Below are 14,934 nucleotides of genomic sequence, written 5' to 3' on the forward strand. Positions count from 1 at the left end.
CATCCAATACACTCTGGCGGGAAGTATTGGGAACCGGGGAAGACCAGGGGGGCCCCGGCTGGGAGTCTTTTCTACTCAGGATTGACTTCCAGGTATTTTGGGAACTGCAGCTGGAGGCTGGTGCATGCAGCTGTTGCCACCAGCAAGTTTTCAGCAAAGTTCACCCAGGCAGACCCTGCCTGGCCTTTTTTTTTTTTTGCAGACAAGAGGAGGAGGAGGAGGATCTTCCAAACCTGGGATTGAAATATCACAGGTTAACCCCATTCCTATCCTTTTTTAAAGGTTTTTGTTTTTGGGATTTGGGTTTAATTTTACACCCCACCTTTTCCTAAACGGGCGCGCAGCCAGAAGGGCCGCTTGCGAGCGAGGGACAACCTGGTCAGCTATCTCCTGTCCACTGCCGAGGAGGCCATTTAGCGTTCCAGACAGGAGAAGCTGGCCGGGCGCAGTCCTCCAGAGTACGGGGCCCCGGCGGTTCAGAGCCATGGTGCGCGTATGTAAAAAAGCAGAGCACGTGTGTGCAGTCACCGGCTGGGTGGAGGAATTCGCCCACTAATGGGCGCTAGGCAGAGTGCTCTGCTCCCTCTCCCCTCTCAGTACGAGTTAATTTTCCATATGTAGTCCCTTATGATTTAATTCCGTGTGTTCTTTATAACTTAGGATGACCCCCCCTTCCCACCATCCAACTCCCTTCACCTCATTTCTTTTGGGGGGAGGGGGCGTTTTTATCACTTCCTTGGGCAGTGGACAAATTCCGAAAGCGACCGATTATGGGAGAAGTGAGTCTTGGGGGTCTTGTTTTAGGTAAGTGAGGGTGACTCCAAATCCACCCCCCCCCCCCCCCCCACCCGTGCCAGGCTCCTTTCCCCCCTTCCCCAAAAGCCTCAGGGACCCCTCCCCTCCTCCTCGGTAGCAAGTCCTTCTTACCCCCACCCATCCTTGAGGTCTGTCCTCTTCCTAAGGCGGAAAGATTACCCTCTCCCCACCTTTTCATATTTTTTTTTTATTTCTCTGATCTCCGCTTTTTCTTTTCACACACTCCCTCCCCTCCCTGCAGCTGCAGCAATCTGGCTAAGCCACAGATAACAACTTTGTTTTATTTCTTTGATTTTCAGGGTTGTTGGTTTTTTTGTTTTTTTTCTTCAGTTTAGCAGTTCTAGTAGCCCACACAGGACCCAGGTTTTACTTTCAGTCCCCGGTGTCTCCGTGAGGGGGCACCAGGCAAATGGTTTTGATGGCATCGTGAAATGGGAGGGGCTGCCTCCTCAGGCAGCCCCTCCTCAGGACTAGGCTGAAATAGTCCAGCCTCTCGGAGACTACAGGCTCAGGTTGCGGAGTCCTTGAGTAGAAGTCAGTCCTTGATCTCCCATCCTTGAAGCTATGTTAGCAAGAAGCGGCGAGGACTCTTTCAACTTTGCAGCTGATCACGAGCAGAAGTGACAGAAATTCGGCTGCATTGGATCTTTCTTTCTTTTTTTTTTTTTTTAGATTGCACAGCCCTAATAGAGGATTGCAAGAAGTTTTTTTTCTAATTTTTTTTTTTCCAAAATTTGACTTTTTTTTCTCCTTTTGCGATGTCGTCGGTACAGGTCATTTGTCACCACAAGCTCCACAACTACATTTTAAATTCCGTCTTCCCCAAGGATGAATTACCCACAGGTACGTTTTTTTGATGCTGGCTGCGAAATCTTTTAGTCGTGTAAAAACGGAGAAACGGCGGGGCAGAGTTCGCCCTGCGATGACTTAATGACACCTCTTTAATGTTCTCTTGTTAAGACGATCTTTGTTTTAAATCGTAAGACATTTTTTACGTTTTCATTAAAAAAAAAAAAAAATAGTAAGGACGGGAGTTGCACAGCTAGTGTCGGGTAATGAATAAATCAACCCTAGGGGGGTGTGATTCCTGGTTGGGAGTCAGCTGAGAGCACATGAGTAGCTCCGCTGCCAGAAAGCGCGGGGAGGGGAAGGGAACTACCTAGTGCTGCAGCGCACTTTCCCCTATATTCAATGTGACCTGCAGTGACACCCAACGAAGGAACCCGAGAGACGGAGAAGCTCGTGGCAGCGAAGGGCAGTCCCCTCCTCCCTCGCTGATCCCCCCGATCGCGCCCCTCTTACCAGCCCCTTGGCCGTGCCCTGGCGGGATTACTGACCTGGGACCTGCCAGCCCGGGGAGGGTCGGTGCAGCACGTGTTCTCAGTGTGTAATCGTGCATGTGGGACACGCGTGTGTTGTTTTTTTTTTTCTCCGAGTTGGAAGCTCTGCCGAGAGCCGGACCCGAAACTCACTTTACTGGGTGGGAGGGCTCTCCCGTAGCAAGGTGCTCCTCCTGCAGAGATCTTATGTAAACGCAGCTGGCCCGAGGCTTCGTAGCTGCTTCTGCCTTAAAATGAGGCTCTGACCACTGCTAGCAATGATGATGGGGAGGGGGAAATCTCCGGGGAAAGTAAAACGCTTGAAAATACAAATCGTTATGCTTTTCTGCAGCAGATACTTTCCTAGATGCGCCTGCAGCTGGTTTTCATCGGGGACTGCGAGAAGCCCAGATAGGTAGGGAGGGCTTGCTCTGGCCCCGATTGCGGGGCTAGGGTCTACATATATTTGGTGCGCAGCGTGGCATGAGGAGCGGGATTCTTTCCCCTAGCAAACCAAACCTGAAGCTAAGCTAAATAAGAGAGCGAACGACCCCCGAATCATTTATTGCTTCGCGCTGTAGTAGTTGATGCACCACAGGAGGACATTTTTAGTTACATTTAAAGTGCTCCGTACTAGAAATAGGAATCCTGTGAATTCACAACATATGCTTGGTCCACGCACAGACGCATCAAACTGGCAACCTTTGAGCCGCGGCCGGCGTAGGGCCGTGAAACATGTTTCGCTCTGACCTCAATACGGCGGCTTCGCTTCGGTCTGCAGCAGAGAAAGTGGGCACGCCTGCCACCTAGCGAGCGTTTGTAGTCTTGCAGGGTGTTGCATAATATCTGCTGTCGAGCTCAAACTTTCATTGATTACTTAATTTCCTTAACCTATGCAGTTGATTTTCCTACGGGCACGGACAGTTAGGTGGCAACGAACCTGCTCATCCTGAGGCAAAACAGTAATCTAAAACGGGCTATTTCAAGCCATGGGTCTCGGCTTTCCCTCACGCAAATGGGGTATCCTCAGTCTCCACCCTCCCCTTGAAAGTGATCTGTATTTAACTTGCCCAATTCTGGTTATCGAGCAGAAACCTGAACCTAAGCTTCATCTGTGCGAGTTTGCAAAACTTTTTTCAGATGTTTGTTTTTGGCTGCACTGGCTTGCATGACGTGAAAGGAAAGGTGTAAGGCATTTCAGTATATTTTTATTTCTGTATTCTCAAAGATGCACTGCAAAACATTTTATTTTTTATTTATTTTTTACTATTTTGTAGAGTAGTGGTGGTCCTCAAATGAACCCTGCTGTAAGAGACCCAACATTGCTTTCAGTTTCGGTATATCAAATACTTTGCCTTTAAAAAGGTACTTGTCTGGTTTGGGGCTAGGTAGGATACGTTCTCTCCGCCTTGTGGTCCTGCGATTTCCTCGAGATTTGGTTTGGTTTGCTTTTCCCGGTAGTTGCCTGTTGCACGGAAAGTCTGATTTGCTTCTTTGGACTGCATTAAAGGTGTCAGGAAGACTTAGGTACCGGTCCCGGGGGGAGGGGGGGGGGTGTCGCATCTGTCAGTAATCTTAATGTTGCTTAGTAACAAATGCAGGATTTTTGCATCACCACCAGTAAGTGCTGTCAGGCCCGGCTTCGGTGGTGTGTTCCTCAGTCTTCAGGCTGAAGAAAACAAGGAGTGGTTGCATAATATGTTGGGTTTCCTATTCATCACTAAATACATGCCAATCTACAGTCATTCAAGATTAAATATAAATCTTGGACACTAAGGAGAAGAGTACAGCTGCCGGAGTGACTGTGGAGGTGGGTGAGGCTACAGGCAGCAGATAAAAGGGAACGGAGTTGTAAATGTGGTCCACAACAGACGTATTTGTCTGGTAGACTTGACTAAGCCTTGAGAGCTTGGGGGGGCCTCCTTGCAGATGAGGGACATTCCTTCTTCCTCCTCCATCTTCAGCAATTCCTTCACTTTGTCCTTGGTGTTGAGGGGGTCCCATGTCTGCTGCTCTTTCTACCAGTGGTGTAGCCTCTTGAGATCTAGGAGATGCTGCCTGGTGATCCAGGTGCATGAGCAGCTGGTGCTGGAAATACTGAAGGTCAGAAGGCAGTTGAGATGCATTCCACCCCATCTCTAGAACTAATTTCATATTCTCTTCCAGCACCACAATGTTTATAACTCATGGGGCGCCCTGCCCTGGAGAACTCCTCTCTCTCTCTCTTGAAAAAGAGCATCACCCATGTGCTGATTAACACCCAAGACCCTTTCCTTGATCGGTGGTCTTGCCTGCACTCTGGTTGTATGGGAGTCCTTGGGCCTGAGGTCTTCTGACACTAGAATAAGGCAGTAAAAAAACCCACAGTATTGGTGCTGCCTTGTCCCCTAAATGAGAAGGATGGGTTTGAGTGGGGTCCATATGCTTCCACTTTAACTGATGGTATTTTTATGTTTTCTTTGCAGTTAAAGAACCTTTCGAGAAGTGTTATCAGGTGGGAGCAGTCATTGGCAGTGGTGGATTTGGTACCGTCTACTCAGGAGTGAGGACCATGGACAATTTACCAGTAAGTAAAAGCTTGGAGCCTGCTAGTAGGTATTTAATTTGTCATGCCTCCATAAAAGTATATAAACACGAAACCGCCCTGGCCTAGGAGCTAGCAAATGTTGCAGATGCAAAGGAAAATAAGGGGGCAAGGAGGGAGATTTGCTGCATACAAAATTTGTGGCCTGTAACAGGCATCGTCGGTATATTTTCATCTTGTCTTTGTAATCCCTTCGGTAACTGAATCAGTCTGCTGAAAAAAAGATGTTTGGTTTAACTTTTGGGCAAGTCATTTTTTCTAATTGTTTTAATGGTCCAGAAATCTATAGTGCTTTAAACCATGGCATGTCTTGCAGGCTTGTGAAAACTGGTTTATAGCCATTGGTTTTGGTTCCACTGGAAGAAAAACTTGATGTTCTACAAACTTACAAGAAGGATATTGGAGAAGTCATTTTAAAACTAGGAATCATTGGAGCCAGAGATACAGGGAGATAAAAATCACACAGGGTCAGTGGCAGGGTGGCATCTCAAATTCCTGCCCAGGACTCCTCTTAAATCCTAGTCCAGTGGTGTAATCACTAGGTTACTCTTCCTCCAAGACATATTTTGGATGAGAGTCTGATGCTTATTCTCTTTACCAACATGAACCTCTGAAAACAAATCTCTGTTCTGGTTACCTCAGGTTGCCTTATGAGACTGAAGCTAAAGCAGCTTGTGGGGTTTAAAGGTGGAAAATGTCGCCCCCTGTTGTCCAGCATTAACATTTTCTCTGATCATAATGCAATAGAGTGCATTTTTTTTGTTTCGTTTTATGTAATTGAGCTCTATATGTTTGGGTTTTGTTTTTTTTTTCTTAATCTGTTCCATATTTTACATTATGCTTTATTTAATTTTAGGTAGCAATCAAGCATGTGGCCAGAGACAGAATTGGTGAATTTAAGCACATGGTGAGTAAGCAATGTTTTGTACTGAACCGAAGGCTTTCTCTGAAATTATCTGGATCTGATGGAGTTTTGCTGACCATTTTAGTTTACCCGGCTTTATTTCCTATTTGCAGAATGGGATGATGGTTCCTCTAGAAATCTTGCTTCTGAAGAAAGTGTCCTCGGGCTGCAGAGGTGTGATCCGTCTCTTGGATTGGTACGAGCGGCTGGACAGCTACATCATGGTCTTGGAACGGCCGGAGTCTGCGCAGGACCTCTTTGACTTCATCACGGAGAGGGGTGCACTTTCTGAGGAACTGGCTGCCAAGTTCTTCCGGCAGGTGGTAGAAGCCATCCAGCACTGCCACACTTGTGGGGTAGTGCACCGTGACATCAAGGATGAAAACATACTGGTGGACCTGCGAACGGGCGAGCTCAAGCTTATTGACTTTGGGTCCGGAGCACTGTTGCGAGACACAGTGTACACAGACTTTGATGGTTAGTGGAGAGATTAAGAGCTGGTTTTGGGTCATACAGCACATCTCAGCTGGCAGATTTGGGTCCTGTCTCTCACCTTTGCTTTCCTGATCAGAAGTGTAGGTGAAACTTTTCACCAAAGGGTAGTGAGGTTCGTGGATAGACCTTAAACTGGGGTGGAGTAATCAAAAGTTTCATTACAAAAATTGGTCTAATAAATAAAAATATTTGATATTGCCAGTGTGGGAAAACTGGAGGAAATTTACGCACAGGAGCAGAAATCTTGATATGTGGTATTGCTTTGTTACAAATGTGCTAAATGTTGCCCAGGATGTTGGGGGGTTTTTTTTGGGTGGGATAGACGTTTTAAAGAATAAGGCTTAATGTGGGGTCAGGTTCCTGATTTGAGGCTGGGTGTAGGGGCTCTCGCTTGGCTGAACTAAGAAGGTACACTCCCTAGTACTACAGATTATTCTAACCAGGGACCTAAGGACTACAACTCTGGGGGCTTGCAAACCCAAAGCAGAGAGACTACCCTACATCCTAACAGGCAGGTGCTGAAAACTGGTGGATCTCATTCCTCCTTGCTACTGTAACAATCACACCAGTTTTCTCTAGCAAAACACTTAAAAAGGTAACTATCTGCCCTTCTTGTGGAGAGTTTATTGCATGTGGGATTTGTTTGCCTTGGTCCTTCTGTCCATCTTCTGGTGCTTAAGACACTCTCTCTGTATGTTCTTTACTTCCTCAGGCACCCGCGTTTACAGCCCTCCAGAGTGGATCAGGTTCCACCGGTACCATGGCCGTTCAGCCACGGTGTGGTCATTGGGTGTCCTACTGTATGATATGGTGTGCGGGGACATTCCGTTCGAGCACGATGAGGAAATCCTCAAGGGGAAGGTCCATTTCCGGACACGTATATCCAGAGGTGAGCGTGTGTCTGTGTGTGTATGCGCTGTCTTCATGCAATGTCATAAATATTCCACCTTTTTGAAGACTCATCCTGCTTTGAAAGCACCCGTACTCGGGGAGGATGTTGTCCACTGTCCTTTTTTTTTTTTTTTTTTGTCTGCTTTCTCAGAGGCTGGCCGCTGTGCTGCCTCAGAACTGAACAGAAGGAGTTTCTGCATAGCCACTGAAGCATAAGATGTGCTGAAAGCTGGGTCTCTTCTGCTGGCTGGCTGGCAGGTGCCAAAATAGAGCCTTACATTTACAGTGAAATCTAAATGCAGAAGTGGCTGGCCTTGTAAAAAGAGTAAAGAAGTGTTTATTTACACGTTTTTATTTATATATATAATTTTGAGATATTGCGAAATGACTTGGAAAGTGTTCTAGTATGGGGATCTAGCACAAATGGGAAGTGCAATGCTGGTCCCTCCAGATAACAAACTTGGGCCTAGATTCATCACATTGCTATAAATAAAGCGGAAATAGAGCCTGCAAAAAAAAAACTGGGCATGGTACACAACTGCAGCTGTTATCACAGGCTGAAGAGAGAGAGAACTTTAAGTAGCACTGTAAATGGGCACATTCAACTCAGGGGGGTGTTACATACACAGAGGAATTAACTGCAAATTTGATATGACTGAAGAATTTCTAATTATTTGAATCGATGAAAGAAGAAGAGGAGACACTGCATTGTACAAATCAACTCCTCTTGTTCTATATTTCATTCATTCAAATGATTAGAAATTCTTCAGTCATATCAAAGTTTTCTCTCTCTCTCTCATTCTCTCTCTCTCTCTCATTTTCGCCCAGTAACGCAAGGCCAATGCAAAGAACGTTACACTGTTCCTCGAGGGCTGCAAACAGGTGTGGTTTCCACAATGAATATTCAGGAGATATATCTGCAGGCATTTGATCCAGAAACCAGATTAATTTTGCATATTTCACTAGCTTGAAACCCATACTGTTTGCAGCCCTTAAGGACCAAAATTGCCACCATTGTTCTGATTTATGGGCCATGAAAGGTGGAACATATTCCATGAGCCTATCAGCTGGACATGTAAGTCCTTTCCATGCAGGGATCATGTTGGATTGCACTTTTGCTAAGGAACAGGTTGGTCACTATAGAGAGTAAGGGTGGAGGCCTGATAGCTGGAAGGTGTTTACTGTATGGAATTTGTTGCTGTTGATTTATATATTAATGTTGGGGTGACATCTATTTTTTTTTTTTCTTTTGGCAGAATGTCAGCTCCTGGTGGAATGGTGCCTGGCCAAACGACCCTCTGATAGACCCACTCTGGAGCAGATCCTAACTCACCCTTGGATGACCCAGAGCACGTTCCATGACCAAACAGACAGCCAAGTGGGGAGAAAGTTGGAACACGAGGCCTCTAGCACCAGTACAAGCCAGGAGAGTCTATGATGTTAGAATGGAAAACTTGCTTGAGTCCAAAAAAAAAAATCTCCCAAGACTGGGCTATAGGGTCCAGCGAGGACAGGCACAGCCAGGCTGGGGGGCCAGGAACGCTTGTCCTTCTCTGTATCTGGAAGGAAAATGAGAGACTGTGGAGCACAGTGTGAAATCAAATCCTGCTGACAAACTTCACAGGAGCTGCAGCAATGGAGCCAGGCAACCCCCAGTGCAGACTCAGGATTATGGGTGCATCTGACCATCTGCTGATGCCACCCCGAGTACAGTGGAAGAGATGATGGTGACCAGTGAGCTATGGACGATACATTACAAAAAAGGTTTAATGATCACTGGTAGGGCAAAGTTACACGTTCCTTTCTTTTTTTTTTCTTTAAAGGAACAGGGTCCCTCAAAGCAGTAACAACCAAGATGCTTGGGTTTTCAGTTTTTGTCCGTGATGAATATGCATGAAAAAATGTTTACATTGATCCTAAAAATCAGGTTGATGTTTGCAGATATCTTATGCATATTCATGAGAGGTAACGTGAAAACCAGATTGGCCAGGTTGTATCTGAGGGCTGGGTTGAGAACCGCTGCACTAAAGCCGTAAAGTGATATGAAAACCAGATTTGTTGGTTACCATCATACATACTTTTGCAATTCATGTGCACATAAATGCTATACGGTGAGTTAAGGTGGTTATTAGCATGTGAGCTGGTGGTGCTGAGAAACGAGCTTGCTTCCAGCATTTCAAGGACCAGAAACACCCCCCATCATAATGGTACATACAGAGTGAACTGGGCCTCTGAGTCACTGCTATCTGCGAGCCTCTGCTGAGTAACACAAAGGATATGGCTCCTATGACATTTTGTGTACTTTTGACATGCGCCAAGCCTCTGCTTCCTTGAAGTAATCCTGAACAGGGAAGCTGTGGCTGCACCAGGACAGGCAAATTCATAGATCACCTAGACAAAACCAGAGCGGCAGTGGAATAGAAAAATAGCCCAGCTGGGCCTCTCTTGACAGGAGCGGGGATGAATCCATGGATGTTTTGCACCCCGAGTGCCGTTTTGTTTTCATCTACGGCTCAAGGCTTTGGGAAACTAAAAAAACCAAAGCCTCTATCATAGCCCAAGCACGTTCTTACTATGAAACATTAGAAGTTCCTTTTTGTTTTGTTGTTGTTTTTTTTTTTTCACTCTCTAATTTGGAGTCTGGAAAGAAAACAAAGGTGCCTGGCCAGGCTAGGCGAGGGGGTTCCTGCTGCCTTGAGCCTGGTGGATGCCTCAGCAGGGAAAGTGGAATGGGGGGCGGGGGGTGTCTGTTTGCAGTTGGGAGGAAGCCAAAATCTTATTTACTGTTTTTGGAAGCTGAGCAAAGAACCTTTCAAAACTTGAGTACTGTTTTAAATTGGGGGGAGGGGGGCCCTATGCAATAAGCTGTACTGATCCTACCTTGGGTTTTTTAATCCTGTTTTAACAGAGGAGTTTTTGGCACTAACCTAACCCCTCAGTTTGTAACTAGTTTTAGCACCAGGAAAAACCCCATGCTAAAAGATTTAAAACCCACTGCAGTATTAGCGTATCTCATGCTACTTGCAAGGTAATAAGCTTTATGAGCTATCGCTCTGCAATGGAAGGAGGTGTGCTAATGAAGAGGCTACCTGGTGCGCCTCCTTTTTTACTATAGGAAATTTTAATTGTTAGAGGCAGGCGTTTAAAGAGGAGGGCACCCAAACCCCATTCAGTCAGGTTGCCTGGGCACGTCTGTCCTTCCTTCCCTCCACTCCCAAGCAAACTGGGTCTGGAAGGTCCTTGTTTCCTCCCCCCCCCCCCCCCCCCCCCCCCCAATATCTCACTTTAAAAAAAAAAAAAAAATCTGCTGAGTAGAATTCCTACCCCCAGCAGGCAACCTCAGCCTGCGAAGACGATCTCTGGCAGGGTTGTTCCCGCCACTCTCGCATGTCAGTGAAAGAGCCAATCCCCTTTCAGAATTCTGAAAGGAGACTGGAGACAGACAGGAGAGGACCAATTGGAAGACATGAAGGAGTGAACAAATAAATATTAAGTGCCTGTTGTTTTTTTGTTTTTTAGCATGGATTGGCATGCAAACGGGCAATTGGTCAAATTTTTTTTTTTTTTTGGGGGTGGGGGTTCAATTTAATTTATTTTTTTTCACTCCTGATCTATTTGCATGTCATTTTAGGTTCCTGCAGCCTTTGGAGACTTTTACTTTTTTAATCTAGATGTTTAATGAAACCTGTGCTAAAATCCAATACTGATACATCAGCCCCTTAGTGAGTAGTGAATGTGGACACTGTTCTTCCATCATTGAGGTAGGGGCTGTGATTCAGTGCTGGAGATGCTGGAAGACATGTCCTTGGATGCGAATTTTACCGCCATTCTACAAATAAGAGAATTACACTGTTCTAGATTGTGGCTCAGAGTAGTCCGTTTTTGATCAGCTTTAAGTGTGGGGTAGTGTGATTCCAAGAGGAGCACAGAGGGAGATTGTGTTCCTGAGGAAGGTTCTTATAAATGCATTTGTGTTGGCTTTCCTTGGATGAAATCCTTCAATACCTCAGAAAAAAAGTGAACATTTTTTAAAATGACAAGTAACATTGTTCCAAGTTGTGCATTATATTATGAGGGAAGTAGTCCCATAGACCAGTGCTTCTAAACCCAGTCTGTGGGGCACACCTAACCAGTCAGGTTTTCAGGATCTCTACCCTGAATATGCATGAGAGAGATTTGCATGCAATGCTTTCACTGGATGCAGATCCTGAAAACATGACTGGATTGAGAAGCACTGCCATAGGCATAGAACTGGGTTTTACTTACGACAGACAAACATTCTCCATGTGTCTTAATATCATCCTTCCATTCCACCTCCCCCTGAGGGACTGGGCCTGTTCCTGCTTCTGGTCTGCATTTGGTTTTAATTCAGTCTGGGTCCTTCATCTGCTGTGGACAGTAAGATCCAATGTGATTCCAGACAACAAAAGGGGTGGGGAATTGAGAATTGTGCCTGTTTCTAGACTGTTTACAACCATCAGATCTCTACTACCCCACTTCATGTCCCTTCCAGGAAGAAAACTTGAAAAGCTTGTTGTGGGGTGGGGGAGGCCAGAATCCTTTGGCAGAAAAGTTGTGGTGGTACGGTAGGTAACGGGCAGCGTATGGTAGTCCATTCTGTTCCATCCTTACTAAACCTTCCTGGTGGGATCCGTTTTCACTTTTTATTATACAGCTACCGGCAAGGGACAAGGGCGGTTACTTTTTATCCTGAGGAAGGAGACAACTTTGGGCATTCCACAAGAATAAGAGATTCTTAGTAGGTAAAGACAATTGAATAAATCCTGGAGAACCAAGTTAGATTACTTCTCAAACAGCTCTGGTAGAGGAAAAAGGGATATACATCTGTCTATGCCATAACACCAGAATCCAGTGCCCCAATACATTCTGGTGTTGCATGGGGCTCAGGCAAGATGGACCCACCATTCCTTTCAGGTCAAATGGGGTGGATCTGGGTTTAGTCAAGCTGGAAAGTGTGGCCCAGACACCTTGCTGCTTCTTCCCAGCAAACAGTAAGAAGGCAATCCAAGTGAGGACAGGAAGTTCATCAGGATACAGGACCTTAACCAGTGTTCATTTCTTTCATCATGTTGGCATGTCATAACTTATTTAATTTAAATTGTTTGTCTTATGAAAGTTACTGTTTTCATCGCAGAGTGTTTTTATTTTCAGATTTATGTGTGATGTTTAAAATGGTTATTTATACAAAAAAACCTCACATTTTGTTTTCTTTATATGAAATGATTTGTATTTATGAGAGATGTTAAAAGGTTCAGAGATCAGCTATGTTCCAGTTAGTTTTCAACATTGATCTTTGTTTCTCCCATTAAAAATTTTTTTTATCCATGTGTGGTGAATTTTTCTCTGTAAGTGTCAGAAAAAAAAAAAAAAGACACAGTCCCTATGCTAAGTAGCCTAGGATGCACCTTCCCATGAAATACAGGGCTGCCCAATTTAAGCATTAATTAATACAATTTCCATGCACCAGATCCCTAAACTGAGTGAGCCGTGGGTGGAGGGAGAGCAGGATCTGTGTGACCTAGGAACTTCTGTATCACAACAGCCAGCAAAAATGTAGCCAAGCGTAATCTAAATAGTTAATTTATTTATTTAAACATTTTTATATACCGACAGTCGTTGGGAACATCTCATGGGTTTACAAATAACATAAAGTAGCAACAGGCTTTACAATAAACACTGATCTAGGAAATAGTGATACACTTAAAACCACATTCCCTGGCCATTTGACTCTACATAATGAAATCACATTGCAGCTAATTTCAAAAGCTAGAAGGGTTGGGTGGGGAAGGTTGCTAAGCTAATTATTTGCAAGTCATTAATATGAGCAGACAGTCCACACCCATTCACTTCTAAAGAGGGAATACACACTTGAAGCAATTCTCAGTTCTAAATGCTGCCTCACAATTCCCAACCCCCTTTTCTTCCTTCACATGTCAAATGTTCTCAGTGCATGGTAGAGAGTGGATTTCTTTTGTAGAAAACACCTTTTTTTAAATTTATTAATTTTTTAAGGTAACTCTTTTGACTTCCACCTAATGTTGGATTCTGACCTATAAAAGTGATCATTGCAAATTATAGTAAGTGGGTAATCCAGTTCCTTGTCAGACAGGAACTGACAAATGTCAGCAAAACTACCCTTAAACCAACACCCGGGATGGGCAGAGTCCATATTATCTCTGGATGAGTGGCACTGGTTCGCAGTCATAATCCAGGCTGCTGCTTGCTTTCCATTGGAAGAGACGCCGGGCCCACCTTTCACCTAATGCTCACAGATTGATCCTTCCACCCCAACTCAAAGCCTGGCTGTTCATATTAGGGTCAATACTGAGTAAGGGATGTGCACAGCTTTGCTTCCCCCCCCCCCCCCCAATTTCTTTTTGTTTTGTTGAGAAGGGTAGGGGCCTAGGAAGTTGTTTTTTTTTTAACAATTTTGTTTTCACTTATTTTGTTTTCTAAACAAATTTTCCTTCTCTTGAAGTGAGATGATTATTTAGAATTGTAAATTTTTCTAGGTGGCATGCCATTGATTATGATTATCACCTCTAAAGTTCTCCAAAATACTACTGCAAGTCCTAGATTTTAATGTTTTAGGAAGCTTCTTCACATCATCATGCAGGAGCATTTTGGTGTTCTGATTTATTTATTTATTAAAATTTCTATACCGGTATTTGGTGGGACTGTCATACCGGTTTACATAGTTTTGTAATATAAATTAAAACAAAATGGCAAATACAGACAATATAAAAAAATACTAAAAATTATGAATTTCATTACAATTTTTTTTTAAAAGGCCTAAACAGAAAACATGTAATACTGGACATTCAACACTCTGTTTTACTCATCATCTCTTAACACTTATCACCGTTTAGTACTTGTTTCACAAGTTACTGTCGCCTTCATTGAATATTTGTTGAAAGAGCCATGCTTTGACTTTTTTTCTGAATATTATGTTTGTTTCTAATCGTATTTCAACTGGTAGATTGTTCCAGATTTTTGGGGCGGCGAGTGATGAGGCTCTTTTTCTCACTGAAGTTAATTTTGCCGAAACCATCGAGGGAATAGATAATAAGCCTTTATCGGCAGATCTTAAGTTTCTTTGGAGTGTATGTACCCGTATTGTGGCGTTCAGCCATTCCACCTTCTCCTTTTGTACTGCCTTGTAAAGAATACAGAGGGTTTTAAACTGTACTTGCTGTTCAATTGGTAACCAATGGAGTTGAAGAGGAGATTCAAGGTGTGCAAATTCCTCTGCATTTCCTAGCGTGTAGACAGATGGACTCAGGACCAATGGGTTTATGCTCCACTGCCAGCAGATGGAGATCAAGTCAGGATTCAAAACTGTCACCCTAGATACACCCCTGCAGTGACCTCAGCCCTTCAGTATTTCTCTGTCTCCAGCAGATGTGGACATGCTTTCCCTATGGGGATCACTGTACCTTTTAGAAGAAGAAATTCTACTTTTAAATTGGAGAAAAGATTGAGCCACGCTCTTCTGCCGCGATACCTAAAGGTCACTCTCCCAGTTGAGAATTCCTGAGGTGATTTCCGAGATCCCTCAGAGGTGTGCCTTAGATTGGTAGCCGGTTCCCGGTGAGAACGTTGAAGCAGCTGAAAGGCAGCAGGTGACAGTCTCTGCACTCAGCCAGTAAAAACTGCTTTTCTGTGCACCCTCCGACTTAATATCATGGCGATATTAAGTCGGAGGTGCCGAAGAGTAAAAAAAGTTAAAAAAAATAAGTTAAAAAAAAATTGGAAGTCGGCCGGCGGCTGTCGGGTCGAAAACTGGACGCTCAATTTTGCCGGCGTCCGGTTTCCAAGCCCGTGGCTGTCAGCGGGCTCCAGAACCGATGCCGGCAAAATTGAGCGTCGGCTGTCAAACCCGCTGACAGCCGCCGCTCCTGTCA

At 44.6% G+C, this 14,934-nt stretch overlaps 1 protein-coding gene across 2 annotated transcripts; it reads left to right on the forward strand.

The window, feature by feature from the left end:
* The first annotated feature begins 1,316 nt into the window (after positions 1-1,316).
* Positions 1,317-12,357, forward strand: LOC115091198 (serine/threonine-protein kinase pim-3-like). 2 transcript variants are annotated; one of them, XM_029601241.1, is made up of 6 exons: positions 1,317-1,659; positions 4,601-4,701; positions 5,576-5,626; positions 5,737-6,100; positions 6,831-7,007; positions 8,266-12,357. In XM_029601241.1, exons 1-6 carry the CDS (start codon positions 1,575-1,577, stop codon positions 8,445-8,447), a joined length of 960 nt encoding a protein of 319 aa, XP_029457101.1. In that variant the 5' UTR covers positions 1,317-1,574; the 3' UTR covers positions 8,448-12,357. The 2 variants fall into 2 exon arrangements, with proteins under 2 accessions (XP_029457101.1, XP_029457102.1); XM_029601242.1 differs by lacking the exon at positions 1,317-1,659 and adding an exon at positions 2,600-3,945.
* The last annotated feature ends 2,577 nt before the right edge of the window (positions 12,358-14,934 follow it).

This window comes from Rhinatrema bivittatum, chromosome 4 (assembly GCF_901001135.1).
Source record: "Rhinatrema bivittatum chromosome 4, aRhiBiv1.1, whole genome shotgun sequence".
Taxonomy (NCBI): domain Eukaryota; kingdom Metazoa; phylum Chordata; class Amphibia; order Gymnophiona; family Rhinatrematidae; genus Rhinatrema; species Rhinatrema bivittatum.